This window comes from Sus scrofa, chromosome 8 (genome assembly GCF_000003025.6).
Source record: "Sus scrofa isolate TJ Tabasco breed Duroc chromosome 8, Sscrofa11.1, whole genome shotgun sequence".
Lineage (NCBI taxonomy): Eukaryota > Metazoa > Chordata > Mammalia > Artiodactyla > Suidae > Sus > Sus scrofa.
The window spans coordinates 18,314,045-18,329,746 of NC_010450.4; the positions used below are offsets into that span (position 1 = coordinate 18,314,045).

Consider the following 15,702-nt stretch of genomic DNA (forward strand, 5'->3'; position numbering starts at 1 on the left):
GGGTTTCCTCCCCACAAGCCTCAGTGCTGAGAGGGCAGCCTTGTGTCACCTGGGCAAAAAGCACATCACCAGGCAGCTCCTTGCAAATTCCGATCTCTTTACCTTGAAACCACAGAGAAGAAAAGTGTCCTACCCTCTCCTAGGGACCATGACACCTCTGCCTAGATGCCAGCTGTGTTGGAGATTTTACCGCGTGGCCCTGGGCAGCTCATTTAACCTCTCCGTGTCTTAATTTCTTCAGCTGGAAAATGAAGATGCCACCTACAGCACGGGCACAGCGTTTCAAGGTTAATGCGCGAAGCTGATATTGAAACGCAACGTTGCAGGAGAAATGTCTAATTCCGGGGAGGAAGTCAGGCACAGCAGTGCACTTCTGGTGGTTATAACATGTGCGGCATCGCGAGGCTGGGCCCTAAGGTTAGTAGCGCACTAAGCCATTCGCAGTACACCACCTGGAGTCTTTTATTGTTATTGCCAAGCGAGGTTGATAAAGCAAACAAAGCAAAGGGTCGGAGCCCTAATTTATCAAAGGTATTGATACGGATCCGATACCGACAGGCCACAGGCCACTTTTAGATGCAGATCAATAAATCCATCTCATAATACAGTGCCGTCCTGGCACTTCATCCCCAAATCCATCCATCTAGATATTAGAAATCCATCCTGCTTTGCCTGCAGTCTGTCAAATGTCACCACAGAGTGCAGACGCCGCCCTGCCAAGTCTATATCCTGAACTAAATCCCAATGGAAACTTCCCAGATATAAATAACCACCAGGAACATACAGGGAAGAAAAATAGCTATGAAGTTTCACTCTTACTTTTTTTTTTTTCCTTTTAGCCCGTGACAAGTAAAAAAATCATAGAGTTACTCGCTCTCCGAAAACAATCTAAAACCCAAAGGTTTAACCAATTCAATTTTCTAGTCACTGTGACAACTATTTTCATCCCCAGAACAGCGCTGGGGGCACGAATACAGGACTAATCCCAGGGTACTTTCACGGGCAAGCCCCGCTGGAAACTCTGAGAGAAGCTTCCGTTCCCGGACTCGCTGTGGGCAAGGGCATCTGATGACTCTCAGAGTCTCTTGCCATGAAGACAGATGCTTTATTTACAGTCAGGGAGGGAGAAACCTGCTACTTGGGAGTTGATTATTGAGATCCTAGGCAATCAGTGGTGAGAAGGTCCAGCTTCAGAGGGAGTGGGGAAAATCCATTCAGGGTTTGCAAGGCCCAGGAGAGCAGCATAAAGAAAATAAAGGGGCGGGGGGGGGGGCAGTGCGATGGACTGGGATTTGGGGTTGGTAGATGCAAACTATTACATTTAGAATGAATAAGCAGTGGGGTCCTATTGTGCAGCACAGGGAGCTACAGCCAGTCTCTTGAGATCCATCATGATGGAAGATAACATAAGAAAGGGAATATATGGAATATATGTATATATACATATATACACACTTACAATTGGGTCACTATGCTGTGCAGCAGAAATTGACACAACACTATAAATCAACTCTACTCTAATAAAAATTAAGTTGAATACATCTAAATATTTTAAAAATAGAGAACACTGGGTCTGGAATACCCAGACTTGAATCCTGTCGAGTTAAGAATGTGTGGTCTTGGAGCTCCCACTGTGGCACAATGGGATCAGCAGCATCTTGAGAGTGCTGGGTTGCAGCTTTGATCCCTGGCCTGGCATGGTGGGTTAAGGATCCAGCGTTGCTGCAGCTGTGGAGCAGGTCGAGACAGCGGCTCGGATCTGATCCCTAGCCCAGGAGCTCCATATGCCATGGGACAGCCAAAAAAAAAAAAAAAGAGTATATGTGGTCTTGGTTAAATCATTTCGCCTTCCTAAGCCTCAACTGCCCCAATATGAATAGATGAAAAGGGCCACGTGAGACTCAACAGTATGAAAGCCCCCCTGGCACAATGCCTGGCACATAGTAAGAGCTCAGTAAGTATTTGCTGAAACACAGTCTGAAACAAGAAATGCTGAATTATTGACATCACTCCTTAACCAATGGGCAAAAGTGTACTTACTGAATGCACGCCATATGCCAAGCACTAAATGGTGAGAAGAGAGAGGTAAAACCAGATTACAATGCCTGTCCTCAGGGCACGACAGAGAAAATTCGTAGGACTGGATAAGGAGATCAGTCATCTCCAAATATGAAATCTAGAGCCCGAGGGGCGGGTATCTGACCCGCACCCAGTGCGGGGGGGGGGGGGGGGGGGGGAAGACCCTGGAAACTATCCAGAACCTTCCCACTCAAAGGTAGGTAGTTACACTCTGGTGTCTTGTAACTTACAGACTAACTCCTGCTGTCATGGGCCCAGGGAAGGACGCTCATTTTAACATTAGTCTCAAACAGGTTGTTAGGAAGATAAACCTGCAGCAAATGTCAACACCTAAGCATGGGTTGGTTTAGCATAATCTAAACACCCAAAGCAAAGATTCAAGGGCAGACACAAGTGCCGTCCTGGAAAGCTGAAGGTAAATTAAAATGCCATCTAGAGTATTCGGCTCTTTTTCCTATTGAACTGCATTAGCCACTTGCATTCTTGGGGTACCACCTCTGTGATATCTATCCTCAAGCACAATAAAAAAGGAGAAGGCAAGAGGTAGAAAGAAGAAGGAAGAGGAAGGAGGTGGGGGATGGAAGAGGAAAAGGAGAAAAAGAAACTTAAAAATCTTCCCAACAGCTCAGATCTCAGTGCAGCCATTCAACAGGGCATTGGCACAGGGGGCGGGTGGCTCCGAGGGGCGGGGGGCGGGGAGGGGTTCTCTTCCCAATGGAACTGACAGAAATGGGAGTGAACTCAGCAAGCTACAAGGCCTTCCCTTCTCCTGGCTTCCCTTCCAAGGGGAAAGGGACTTGCTTCCTTCCCAGAACTTAAAGGATTTGTTGTTTCAGAGGCAGCTGCCATCTGTAGCTCCCATCTCTCCTTCCCCAGAATTTCCCAAGCCAAAATCATCTGGGGACGAGCCATAGGCTCTTCATCATAGTAGATGTCACCCATATTATTATTTGTTGTTTGTTTTTTTAATTTAGGGGATTTTCTTGGCCCCAACTACAGCATGTGTAATTTTGAGCCAGGGATCGAACCTGTGCTGTAACTTGGGCTATAACCTGTGCTGTAGCTGTAAAATGCTAGATCTTTAACCTGCTGCACCACCAGGGAACTCCTTTTATTTGTTTTTTATTTCTCATTTAAATCAACTTACTTTTGCAAATGGCAATTTCTAGGTCCATCCAAACTGCCTCAAATGGCATTATTTCGTTCCTTTTCATGGCTGAGTAATATTCCATCATACATATGCACCACATCATCTTTATCCATTCCTCTAATGCCATTTGCAGTAACATGGATGGACCTAGAGATTATCATATTAAGTGAGGTTAGACAGTGGAAGACAAACATCATATGGTATCACTTGTATGTGGAATCTAAAAAAAAAAAAAAAAGAATACAAATGAACTTACTTGCAGAACAGAAATAAACTCACAGACTTTAAAAACAAATCTGTGGCTACCAAAGAGGACAGATTGTGGGGGAGAGAGTGGACTGAGGGCTTGGGATTGGCAGGTGCAAGGAATAATGGGCCAACAGGGCCCTGCTGTACAGCGCTGGGAACTCTACCCAACATTCTGGGATAATCTATACGGGGAAAGAATCTGAAAAAGAATGGACATGTGTACATGTATAACTGAATCACTTTGTTGTACAGAAGTTATCGCAACACTGTAAATCCACTATACTTTAATAAAACTTTAAAAAAAGAAAAAAATACCTCTACCTTCAATCTCCTTTTCAGGAAACTCTTCTCTCCTTTTAAAAATACAGAGAATGATGCTCACCATATTCTACCATGTAGATGATCAAAGCTAAATCTTTTGCCATATGTCCTTCTAATTTTCTTTAAGTAATACAGCACTAAAAATACCCCAAAAATCAAGTTGCTTTTCAAAACGTGACTATTGTTCTAGGCAGAAATATCTATAAAAGCATGGTTTGTATTGCACTAGTTACATTTTCCTGATACACACTGAGGTAAATTACTACCATTAAAATAGCTTAGCATAGCGGTCAGAAGCACAGATGCTGACTGCATTCAAATCCTGGCTCTGCCACTACTAGCTGTGTGATCTTGGGTGAGTTACTTAACCTCTCAGTGCCTCAGCTTTACGATCTGTTAAATAATAATACCTACCTCACGGAGTCACTCTGAGGATCTACTTTATGAATATTTGTAACACACTGAGGATTCAATTCGAGAATATTTGTAAAATACTCGTATCGTCTAGAACTCTCTACACGAACAACACCATGAAAGGCACGCAGGTACACGCCATCTCTTACCTCAGGATTTGCCTGTGTCGTTCCTCCTCTTGGGGTCACTCTACTGTTCCCCCTCCCCTATTCCATCGAGAAAGCAAAAACAAAAGCAACAGACAACACGCCCTCATTCCTGCCCTCTTGAAAGCCACCCATCTTCAGGTCCATGTTGAATAGATAGAATAATTGAGCATCTGTTATTTTGCAAGCCCTGTGCTCAGCCCTTTGAAGACATCACCTAAATTAATTTGTCATTTTTCTCTATGAGGAAGGCCCAAGCTTAAAGAGATGAGGTTCCTTTCCCAAGGGCCTACACCAGGTAAGTAGAAGAGTCAGGATTCAAACCCAGGTCCATCTGACCCCACAGCCTAGGCTCATCCCACTGAGCCCTGAGGCCCCACGTGGAGGTTCCCTCTTCCCAGGACCCATCACATGAATCTTCTTTCCTCTCCCATGAGACTGAATAAAGTCTGCTTTATAACAGAATTATTTATCTGCTTGTCTTTCCCCCTCAGTTATTCAAGATAATCTTTTCTGTTTTCAGCATTTTGAAAAGAAATTGGAGTCCCCTTGTGGCTCAGCAGGTTAAGAACCCGATATAGTGTCCGTGAGAACGCAGGTTCAATCCCTGGCCTCACTCAGTGGGTTAAGGATCTGGCGTTGCCCATGAGCTGTGGTGTAGGTCACAGACACGGCTCGGATCCTGCATTGCTGTGGCTGTGGTGTAGGCTGGCAGCTGTAGCTCTGGTTCGACCCCTAGCCTGGGAACATCCATGTGCCTCAGCTGAGGCCCTAAACAGGCAAAGAAAAAAGAAAAGAAATCATCTTAAAATTTCCCTGAATTTGAAAAAGGATTTCATTATGCTGAGCTGAACGTAACCTTTTCTTTGCAACTCCAGTCATCCTTATCAGTGACAAACACTGTTATGTTCTATGCTCTGGACGTGACTTCAGGGCAATTGCTCTCTGTGTGGTACAGGGTGACTGTTAAAAAAAATCAGACTCCTCAGCCCCTCCTCGGGTCTACGGAATCAAAATCTCTGGGTTAAGGACCAGGAGTCACTCAAGTTTCAGAATCACTGCCTTGGGCTCTGGATGGGCATTTGACCCTGCTTTACACTCCCAGACAGCGACTGTGTTTTAGAGCTTGTGTCTGTTTTTCATGGGTTTTTTTGACCTCTCCCACCCTGCACGTTGACAGCTATCATTTCTCACTGCCAACCAACACTGCGGCATAAATTTCTTCTATTTTATCTTCTAGCCACCAGTGCTATGGTTTCCAAACTCTTTCTTGTTAGTTTTAGCACACTCTTCCTGAAAACTGAGTCTTCGACAGATGCCAATGTACAGCACATACTATCAGAGCTATTCTGAGGGACCAGAAGGGAATGGCCTGGATTCCAATGCTGGTCCCACTTCCTGTCCTCTGCATCCCCATCGCCACCATCCGGGGTGGCCTGAGTCCCTCCCCAGATTCCCTATGCTTCCCAGACAGCCTTTCCCAAACCACCAAAATAATGCAACCTTCCGGCAGCTCTTGCCACACATTTAGAGTGACCAATACCTTATTTTTTATACAGGCTCAAACTGATCAGAAAAGAGTCTTTTCAGGAAAGTTTGTCAGTATCATCCAAAGTCAAACGTGGATTCCTTTTTCTTTGAGAGCCTATCACCACATGCATAACCAGCCCCTCTATTTGCAAAGTCACCCCTTACAGTGAATATTCTTGACATGAGAGAGGATAATCTCATTATACTGGCATTGGGACTATCCTCTACTTTTTTAAAGACTCTTAGAAAGGCTCTCAGAAAAATAATGGTCAAGGAAATTTGCCTTTTCCAGAAAATCTCTCCTCTGGAAAAGAGAATGAGAAAGAGCATCCAGAAAAACATTCTAACCTTTTTAAAATTTTAGGCATCTTGTATTGGCTGCGTTCTAAATATGTGAGGAGTATATGAATAATCTAAAAATATGTTTCAGGCAGCAATCTTTAAACTTGAGAAAATATTTTTAAGCTAAGTTCTCTTAGGCTCTTTTTGGATTTTCCTTCTAAAATGTATCACGTTGAAAAGATAAATAAATAAATAAGTCTAGTCTTGCACGCAAGATTAAATGATCCACCACACGCCTTTTTTTTTTCGCGTGCTTTCATGCTGTTCGTTAAGTAAGTCATCTCAGTAAAAGAGAAAATGATATATAAATTTGTCCATTAATTCAGTCAATTCAGCAGAAATTCATTGTAGAACTGTACGCCTGCCATGCTAGTGCTGGTGGCATAGATATGAGAGCCAAATGCTTGTTTTTCAGGAACTTACAGTTGTATCAGAGAACCTTCTAACTAAAAGTTTAAACATGTAAAAACAAAGCACAGAATTAATTCATCCATAATAATATGTTCAAGAAAATATACCTTATTTGGGAAGCATAGTAGATAAATAAATAAACAAAATTCCTAATGCTGAGATGTAGAATTGAAGAAGTGGGATGAACATTGTGTGCTCTGAAGGTGGGGCACATGGCGGGTACATGATCTCTCTGGTGAATTAAGACCAGGTTCAAAGTCACGTCGAGAGAAGGAGAGATGGCACTGCAGCCAAAGTGGGACAATTAATGCCTATAGGTAAAAGATAGGTGTCCAGAGTGTTCCCTCTGCTATTCTTTCGACTTTTCTGTAGCTTTGAATTTTTTCAAAATAAAATTGGGTGGGCGGGTGGTGGAAGGTTCAAACACACACATCCGGACAAGGCACAGCCATCAGCGCCTGGACTGGGGTGAGGAAATGGAGCCACTGGTGTGAGCCATGCATTTATTCGCTCATTTAGTCACCAACCAGGTCCCGAAGCCCAGCTCTCTGCTAAGTGACTGCTCAGCGAGGAACGTAGTCTGTGCTAAGAAACCACTGTGACTCTCCAACAAGGCCACCTGAAACCAAATTCCCGCCACTCGTTTACTCATTGACGCGTTAGGTCCCAGGAAGCCTATGACAGGCCAGTCCCTGCTAAAATATCTTACTCTCTGCCAGACACTGTTTTAACGCTATTATTTTCTCCTCCTACTCCTCCTCCACTGGCAAGTCTATTTTCCCAATTCCATGCAACTATTGCAGGGCAGGGGATGAATACTATTCGTCTTTGTTTTCTGATACCCAAGATGGTGATAGAAAAAGTATTCAACAAATATTTCTCGGGAGCTTGGACTTATCAGACACAACTTAGAATAGACATACAAGGAGATCCTGCTGAATAGCATTGAGAACTTTGTCTAGATACTCATGTTGCAACAGAACAAAGGGTGGGGGAAAAATGTAATTGTAATGTATACATGTAAGGATAACCTGACCCCCTTGCTGTACAGTGGGAAAATAAAAAAAAAAGAAAAAAAATGAAAAGAAATGACATAAAAAAGAGGAATTAAAGGGGAAAAGGCTATACATTTTTATAAAAATGTGAATAAGAAAAAAATGTCAAGGAAATCCTTCAAAATGCCTGGATAAAAAAAAATATATATTTCTTGAATGAACAAAACTGTAAATCTGCTTATTTGTTCTCCCTCAGACTTGTGGGTGCCGAGGGGGAGGGGGAGGGAGTAGGATGGACAGGGAGTCTGGGGTTAGGAGATGCAAACTCTTCCATTTAGGGTGGATAAGCAATGGGGTTCCACTGCACAGCACAGGGAACTGTGTCCATCACTTGGGACAGAACATGATGGAAGATAATATGAAAAAACAAAAGGAAGGTACATATATGTGTGTATGTGTGTGTGACTGGGTCACTTTGCTGTACAACAGAAATTGAAGGAACACTGTAAGTCAACTGCACTTTCATTAAAAAAAAAAAAAATTTTTTTAAAGAAAAGAAACAAAGATTTGCCACATTCCAAGGACGATGAAACTTCCTCCCGGACTGCCTCATAATACCAGCAAACATGGACTAGATGCTTGCAAGCTGCCTGGTATTTCCTGAGCACATTCCATTTATTAACATTCCATTTATTAACGAAGCCTTGCAACAAAACTAGGAGCCTCATGGTACAGAGAAGCACAGGGGAGAGACGGAGCATCTCCCCCAGATCGAAAAGCAGGTAAGAGGCCGCACCTGGGCTTGAACTCAGGGAGCCCAGCTCCAGCTCCTGTCTGCTCTGTGGCTCTTTTAAGCCAGCTCACTTCTCTGACCCAGAGAAATGCTCCCTCACCCGACAGCGCTCCTCTTCCGCCTGCTTTTCACCTGTTATTACCTGGAAAGATCTAGAGGGCACCAGGGATGCTTTTAGCCAAATGATCCTCAATTCCCAGGGCCAAGGCAGACTTTGGGGGACTTCCTGCTTAATTTCACCTCGTCTAAAAATAACCACCTAAAAATAACCCGAAAGGGAAGTGTCTCAGAACCGCCAGAGGAGCCACCGTGGGCTGCAGAGGACGTGATCTGAAAGAAGGATCCGGCCTCCCTAAAAAGCTGCGATGCTTTCCAAACCCCAGCCAGTGGCATGTTGGGATGAGAAAACAAAGTCTCCAATTATTGAAATTCCATAGTGTATTAATTATGCAATTATCTTATTGTATTAACGAGTGCAAGGGCACAGCCGCCGTCGCTGAGATTTCTGCAGTTCGGAGCTGCAGAACCCCGTCTCCGCCTCGGCTGATCACTTCTCGCAAGTCCGTCCATTTTTCTGGGCTTATGGAAATGATCTTATTTTTGAACAGCTTCACGGGGAATCGAGAGTAAATCAGATTTCCATCTTTGCCACTCTCACTTTTAAGCAGGACCCTGTGACAGACTGAGCATGTTTCAGGGGAAGAGGTCTGCAAATTGACATCGTTTCTGTTTTCACTAATCCCTTTAGGCTCTTTCCTCTTCTGAAATTCCAATACATAGAAGGTAAATCTAGAAACTAAAAAGCAGTTATACCAATCATATATTTTCAGTGATGCCAATATATTCACAAATACCATCCTGTTCCTCTGCTTAATAAGGACCCATCCCCAAGGGTTCATGTATCAGACTGTAAAACCCAGCGTATTTCATCAAAACACGGAAAATAGGTCTGCGGCAATAGCATCGTGCACTTCCATGTGCCACCGTTACCCCAGCAAATGTGAAATGTAATCATGCAAGATTAAACATTCCATACATTTTCTATTCATTCCCTAACACTCTCCCTATACTCCAAAATAGGCTACCACACTTTCAAGTTTACAGGGACAAAAGGTAAATCAAAGTTCTTGCTTCCGAAAGCATTTCGAGTAATAGGTCTTTTCACCCAACTATCACCAGGCTCTTTACACATAAAATATAATGAATCCTTACCGTCAGCTACACCCCTACCCAAGGGGAATCCTCCTTGCGACACTCACTCCTGGAGAAGCCATACCTGCATATTCTCAAGCTGAATTTGGTCCAGCCTATTAGCAATGATGTTTCATTTGCTTGAGCATGACCAGGAGGCACAATCCTATGGAGGAGAACCTGGCCCCTTCCCTCAGATAAGGAAGGAGCTAAAAACACAAACTCTGCCCCGGCCCCCATCGCCTGGTGTTTGAATCCCAACTTGCAACCATCTAGCTGTGAGATGATGGAGCGAGTCCCTTTTGCTCTCTTGAGCTTCAGCTTTTGCAGCAGTAAAATGAGGGTAATCACAGTATCTGGCCCACAGCGTGGTCTGGCAGATGAAACGAGTTACTAGATCTAAGTCATGTAAAACACAGCCTTGGCCTGCCCAGGTATGACACCGAATACGTTCCAAAGCCCTTTCCCAGCAGTGGGCTCTCACTGTCTTCCTGTGAAGCAGTGGGAGCAGAGGCGATGATGCCCATTCTACAGATGAAGAAAGTAGGATTCGGAGAGGGCTCCTGCTGCTCAGGACTAGGCCCCCTAAACCTAGCCTGGGATTCTTCCACTCTTGCCCTTTACATTCAGAACAAACTGACTCCGAGTCTCCATCAGCTCCCTGCCTATTTTTCCTGGGGGGCTGGAGAGGGTCTTCTCCAAAAGAAACACAAGAAGCATTCTGTTGCCAGGCCTGTCTAGCATAGCCAAAGAGCCCCGGATCAGCAGAAGACACATCAACAAGACTGCCTTAATCATGATTTCTGCTAACTACGAAATGAAAGTTAATTTCATGCCTTGCCTGCACAGACAAAAAGGTTCAGAGCTGTTTAAATTCTCTTCAGCCCAATGACAGTTAGTAAACAGGAGGCTTCGTGTTCTAATGCTTGAAATCACCCTTCGTATCTCAATATATTATTTATGCACTTGGCTTAAAATAAACAGCGACTCGCAAGTAGGTGAGTGGTCTCATCCTGGAGGAACCTTTTTTTTTTTTTTTTCACTCTGACAGTTACTTTAAAACATCGGTAAACAACCTTAATTCACTTCTAACGAATTAGTAGGCGACTGCTGTGTCTCCAGGAGGCAAGCAGATTGTATTATTAACCAAAACAACTTTCTCCCTGTCAATCATCTGCACCTCACAGAGGAACGTGGGTTTTGCTGTGCCGTTCCTCAAACCCATCCATGGGCGCACTGGATTCCAGACGATTCCTTCCAGGTCATTCTCTTCCAGATCTTTGATTAGATCTCTTGGCTCTGAGATGCAGAATGGGGCCTGCAGAGGGGAGACGCTCAATGCTGCTAGTTAAGAAAGATATAGACAATGAGAACCTTCCAGAGGGTAAGGAATTAGGAAGTCAAGGCAGACAAGTTCTGCTTGAGAAGGGAACGCACGCTGACAAAGACCACACTAAAGGGGACCCAGTGAGTGCCACCAAATACTTGCAAGTGTCACTTTGGAGGAGGAAGGCTGGTTCTTGGTAAGAATGGAGAGTGACGTTAGAACCCAAGTGTGGACAATACATAGAGGGTGGATTTGAGTTCAACTCAAGAAGGAACAATGTAGCTGAAAAGAGTTGCCTCCTGAGGTTGTAGTTCTGCCTCATCATCAGATAGAATCCTTAGAACTGGGCAAGAAATAGGACTAGAGGTGCGACGTGCATGGACCTTTCCAGATATAAGACCTCACAGCCGCGTGAATCCCAGGGGGACTCGCCAACATGGGCTTCAATAAGCAGTCACAACCCTTTCAAAATTTTCTATGTTGGAGTTTTTAATGTGTGATAGCCACCCTGTAAAAAATGCATGTACCATGGGTTAAGCCAGGCACACTGCTGGCCAATCTACAACTGTTCCCACAATGCTACGTTAACCTAGAAAATAAAAACATGTTTCATTCGGCAGGGAAAACTCAGTTGACGCAGTTGCAGTAGGATTTTACAGCTTCTGTCTGCTCTTTGGCTTTGCGGCTTGCAGCCCTTGGCCAGTCCGTGGACAAGAGGCCACCCCTAAGTCACCTGGGCTGTCCCATGGTCACTGTTGTAGTTGGCCTCCTCCCCAACCCCAAGTCTAAAAACACAATACTGAGCAACGTGTCTGAGAGACGTCTCATTGAGTTTCATCATTAACAAACCATCGCCCTTCACCACAAAACATTCCATATCTCCCTGAAACCAACCATTTCTTTGAGACATAAAAGGACTGCTCCCAACACAGCGTTAAATGCAGATCAAAGGAGAAAGGGAGAGAGAGGTGAGAGAAGAGAAATAGAGATACCTTGCATTCCCATCCTGGGTTGATATCAACATTTGTACACAATATGCAGACATGGATTCTTCCAAATTGTCTATCAACAGTAACCGAGTATGTCAGAAGCCCAACATCTTGACAAACCATGAGAGAGTTCAGAAATGTTAAATTCCTCCAAGAAAGTCAGATTCTCAATATTTGGGAATGAAACTTGGTGTTACTGTTTTCCTAGCATGGCAAGAACAGACATCTGATAGTTGCACTTTGGAGTAACAGAACAGAACATGACAATAATGGGTTATACTTACAAAGTACCCTTCATCCATGGGGCTCCAATTTTACCAATTTTAGTTCACTGCTTTTCGCAAAAAACCTGAAAGGCAGAGGGTAAGTTTGTGTTACCCCCACTTTGCAGATGGGGCTAGAGAAATGCAACAGGGGGAATAAATGATTGGTCTGTTACAGTGAGAGAATTCAGCAACAGGAGGACAAGAATTACAACTTTCCTCTTTCCCGTCAAAATGCAACTTGATCACCCACCTTTTCCTTGAGAACAGACACTTCCCATGTAATTCCCACCCTTGTCACAAAATAGTAAACACACTTTACCCAGAGTGAGACAGTACTGCCTGGCACTTGGTCCAAAGATCCCGGAGACCAAGAACGCTTTAATACCAGAGAAGACGTTAAAAATTTTTCCGGGAGTTCCCATCGTGGCGCAGTGGGGGAGTTCCCGGTCGTGGTGCAGAGGTTAATGAATCCGACTAGGAACCATGAGGTTGCGGGTTCGGTCCCTGCCCTTGCTCAGTGGGTTAACGATCCAGCGTTGCCGTGAGCTGTGGTGTAGGTTGCAGACGCAGCTTGGATCCCTTGTTTCTGTGGCTCTGGCGTAGGCCGGTGGCTACAGCTCCGATTAGACCCCTAGCCTGGAAACCTCCATATGCCGTGGAAGCGGCCCAAGAAATAGCAAAAAAAAAAAAAATTTCCCACATCCAGTTTAAAACAAAGAGGAAAACTGAAATTGACAAAATACAATCATCCAACTAAAATTTGGCCTGAAAAGCATGTTACTACTGTTCAGTTCGTTATATACGTACTTATGTTCACATGTCAGCATATGGACTTGTCTTTAAAAATTATCCCAAGGAAGTCAGAAGCTTCAGAAGTAATCTCGCGAACCACATTTTTAGAAGGGTGTATTTTTAACAACCCTTTCTAGGACACACCGTCCTTTCTACCACGCTCAGGCCATTTATTCGCGCATTGACCAAATAATCAGTATTTACTGAGTCTCAACTCTGCATAAGTTCAGCACTCCATGTGGTTTCTTGGAGGACACAAACATACACACGACGCAGGTCCCATCATCAAGAAATTTATAATCTTATGGTTCAAGGATGTGAGTACAGTAACAAGCTCTCTCATCCAAAACTCTCTGGAAAGATTTGATGGTTTCTGGATTCTCCTGGTGGGTTTGGACTCTCTTTATAAGCCACATTATTCAGGATCATAGCAATGCTAAAAGATGTGTCTTCTTAAAAATATCTGACCCTTGGAGTTGCTGTTGTGGCTCAGCAGGTTCCATCCCCGGCCCCCCCTCAGTGGGTTAAGGGTCTGGCATTGTCGCAAGCTGTGGCATAAGTTGCAGATGCAGCTCAGATCTGGCGTTGCTGTGGCTGTGGTGCAGGCCAGCAGCTGCAGCGAGGATTCAAGCCCTAGCCTGGGAACCTCCATATGCCGCAGATGCAGCCATTAAAACATACGTCTGACCCAGATTCTTCCCAAAGCCCATGATTTAAGGGTCATGATCTCTCCCACTATCTTCACCGCTGCAGGCACACTGACCTCTTTGCTTGTGCCCTTGGAGGGACGAAGGGCGTTTGCCCTTCCAACCATGTTCCCTTCTCTTGAGACAATCTTGACGCAGGTATTTCCATCATCTCTGCTCCTATACCAGCTCAGCAAGGTCTCCTCTGATCCCCTGTCTAAAATAGCTGCATTTCATCAGGCTCCACCCCGCACTGCTCTTCCTCTTTCTCTGTAAGGCTCACCATCTCTTTACTAGGTTTCCCATGCTCCCCCCCCCCACACCCCACCCCCCAGCACCAGGATATAAGCTCCATGAGAGTATGGACTTTTTCGTCCACCGCTAAATCCATCTTGAGGTCAAAGCACCCCATAAATACAGGTTGAGTGAATGAATCACGGTGTGGAACTGGGTGCTCTGCTCCTGTGTCTCCTTTGATTCTCACTGGGCTGCTGTTGTAATTACTAATAAATATATCTTGAAACTGGATCATAATAGATTTTTCCACCTAAAGAGGGGGGAGGAAAGCCAATTTCACAAACACTCAATGAAATGTTTCTGAAAAATGTAATAGTCACCCATTTTTATCATGCTCCCTTCTCTTGATTGCTCTGGGCCAAGAGTCAGGTAACCTTGCTCCCAAACCAACACCACTGTGGGCTGCTCCGTGGCCCTGACCTCCTGCCCTCCACGGCTTTTGCTTCTCAGTGGTAATATAAGAAAGCTTACGGAGTTTCCACTGTGGTGCAGTGGGTTAAGAATCCAACTGCAGTGGCCTGAGTCACTGCAGATGCAGGGGTTCGATCTCCTGCCCAGCACAGTGGGGTAAAGAGTCTGGCATTGCTGCAGCTGTGGCTTAAGTCACAGCTGGGCTCGGATTCAGTCCCTGGCCTAGGAATTTACATATGCCTCGAGTACAGCCATTAAAAAAATTTTTAAAAAAGAAAAAAAAGCTTAAGAAGCTTCTTTCCAAGGTTCCTTCTGGTTCTGGTTCGGAAACGACAGAGATCAACAGAGCAGTAATAGGCCAAATTATATTCTGACATCTTCTGATTTCATATCACTTTCTAAGCATAAGCTTATCTCAGAGGTCGCAAGGTTATTTCATACCAAGCAAGTAGGAATCGCAGAGGGAAGGACTTGTTTATCTAACCACATCTGCAAGAGTGCGGATTTGGGGCAAACACTACAGATATCACGGAAAGCTTCTGTGCCCCCCTACCCCCGCCCCCGCTCCCTCCCCATGCTCACACCACCAACATACAACACACGTGCAAAGAAAGATGCCACCTCAGCTGGTTACGACATCTTGAGTCACAGACACTTTGCCGGGGTCTCTAAACAGATTTCTTCTTTCCTCGCACATTAATAAAACACATACCTTCGCCAGTCAGATTTTTTTTTCCCCTTAGCATCTAACATCCGACGAGATTTAGGAGCAATTAACATTCACGAGTAACAGAGCAATCAACAAGGGAATCGCTAATGGGACTGGACAGAATCCAAAAGCAGATATTAGGATAATCGTGAGTCCCTGACATAGGTTATGGTGTTAATTTTGGAGGCCAGACGCGCGGCATGTTTTCAATAGCTTTGTGGGGCTGCTGTCACAGTCACATATGCCTCTTCTATATATGGTTCCAGCCCCCCTCCCCCACGACATACTTTATTTAACTGCTATGGAAAAGAAGGCATCTTTGCATTGTCAGCACACAACCTCTAGCATGAATGGTATATATTGAATTCAAGCTTATTTTTAAATTGCCTCCCTGACAAAAATGTTCAAAGGTCCTTTTTTTTTTCCCCCACTTTGGGTCTCCAGACTATCTTTACCTGTTAGCTCTTGCAGCTAGAGGCCACAAAAATAATAGCTATGAAGTTCCACCTTGACGCTTCCCCGGTAACTTTTGCCACTTACTAGCGTGCACATGGGTTTATGCATCCCCTAGTACACAGAAAGACACAGTCACGCCTGATCCAAC

General features: G+C 44.5%; 1 protein-coding gene across 2 annotated transcripts in view; it reads right to left on the minus strand.

Moving 5' to 3' along the window:
• PPARGC1A (PPARG coactivator 1 alpha) overlaps positions 1–15,702 on the minus strand; it is a 686,110-nt gene that overhangs the window by 472,201 nt on the left and 198,207 nt on the right. For both annotated transcript variants that reach the window (XM_021100438.1, XM_021100439.1), the window contains one exon: positions 12,222–12,286. In XM_021100438.1, coding sequence (XP_020956097.1) covers positions 12,222–12,235 — 14 coding nt within the window. In that variant the 5' untranslated portion in view covers positions 12,236–12,286. The remainder of the gene's footprint in view (positions 1–12,221; positions 12,287–15,702) is intronic.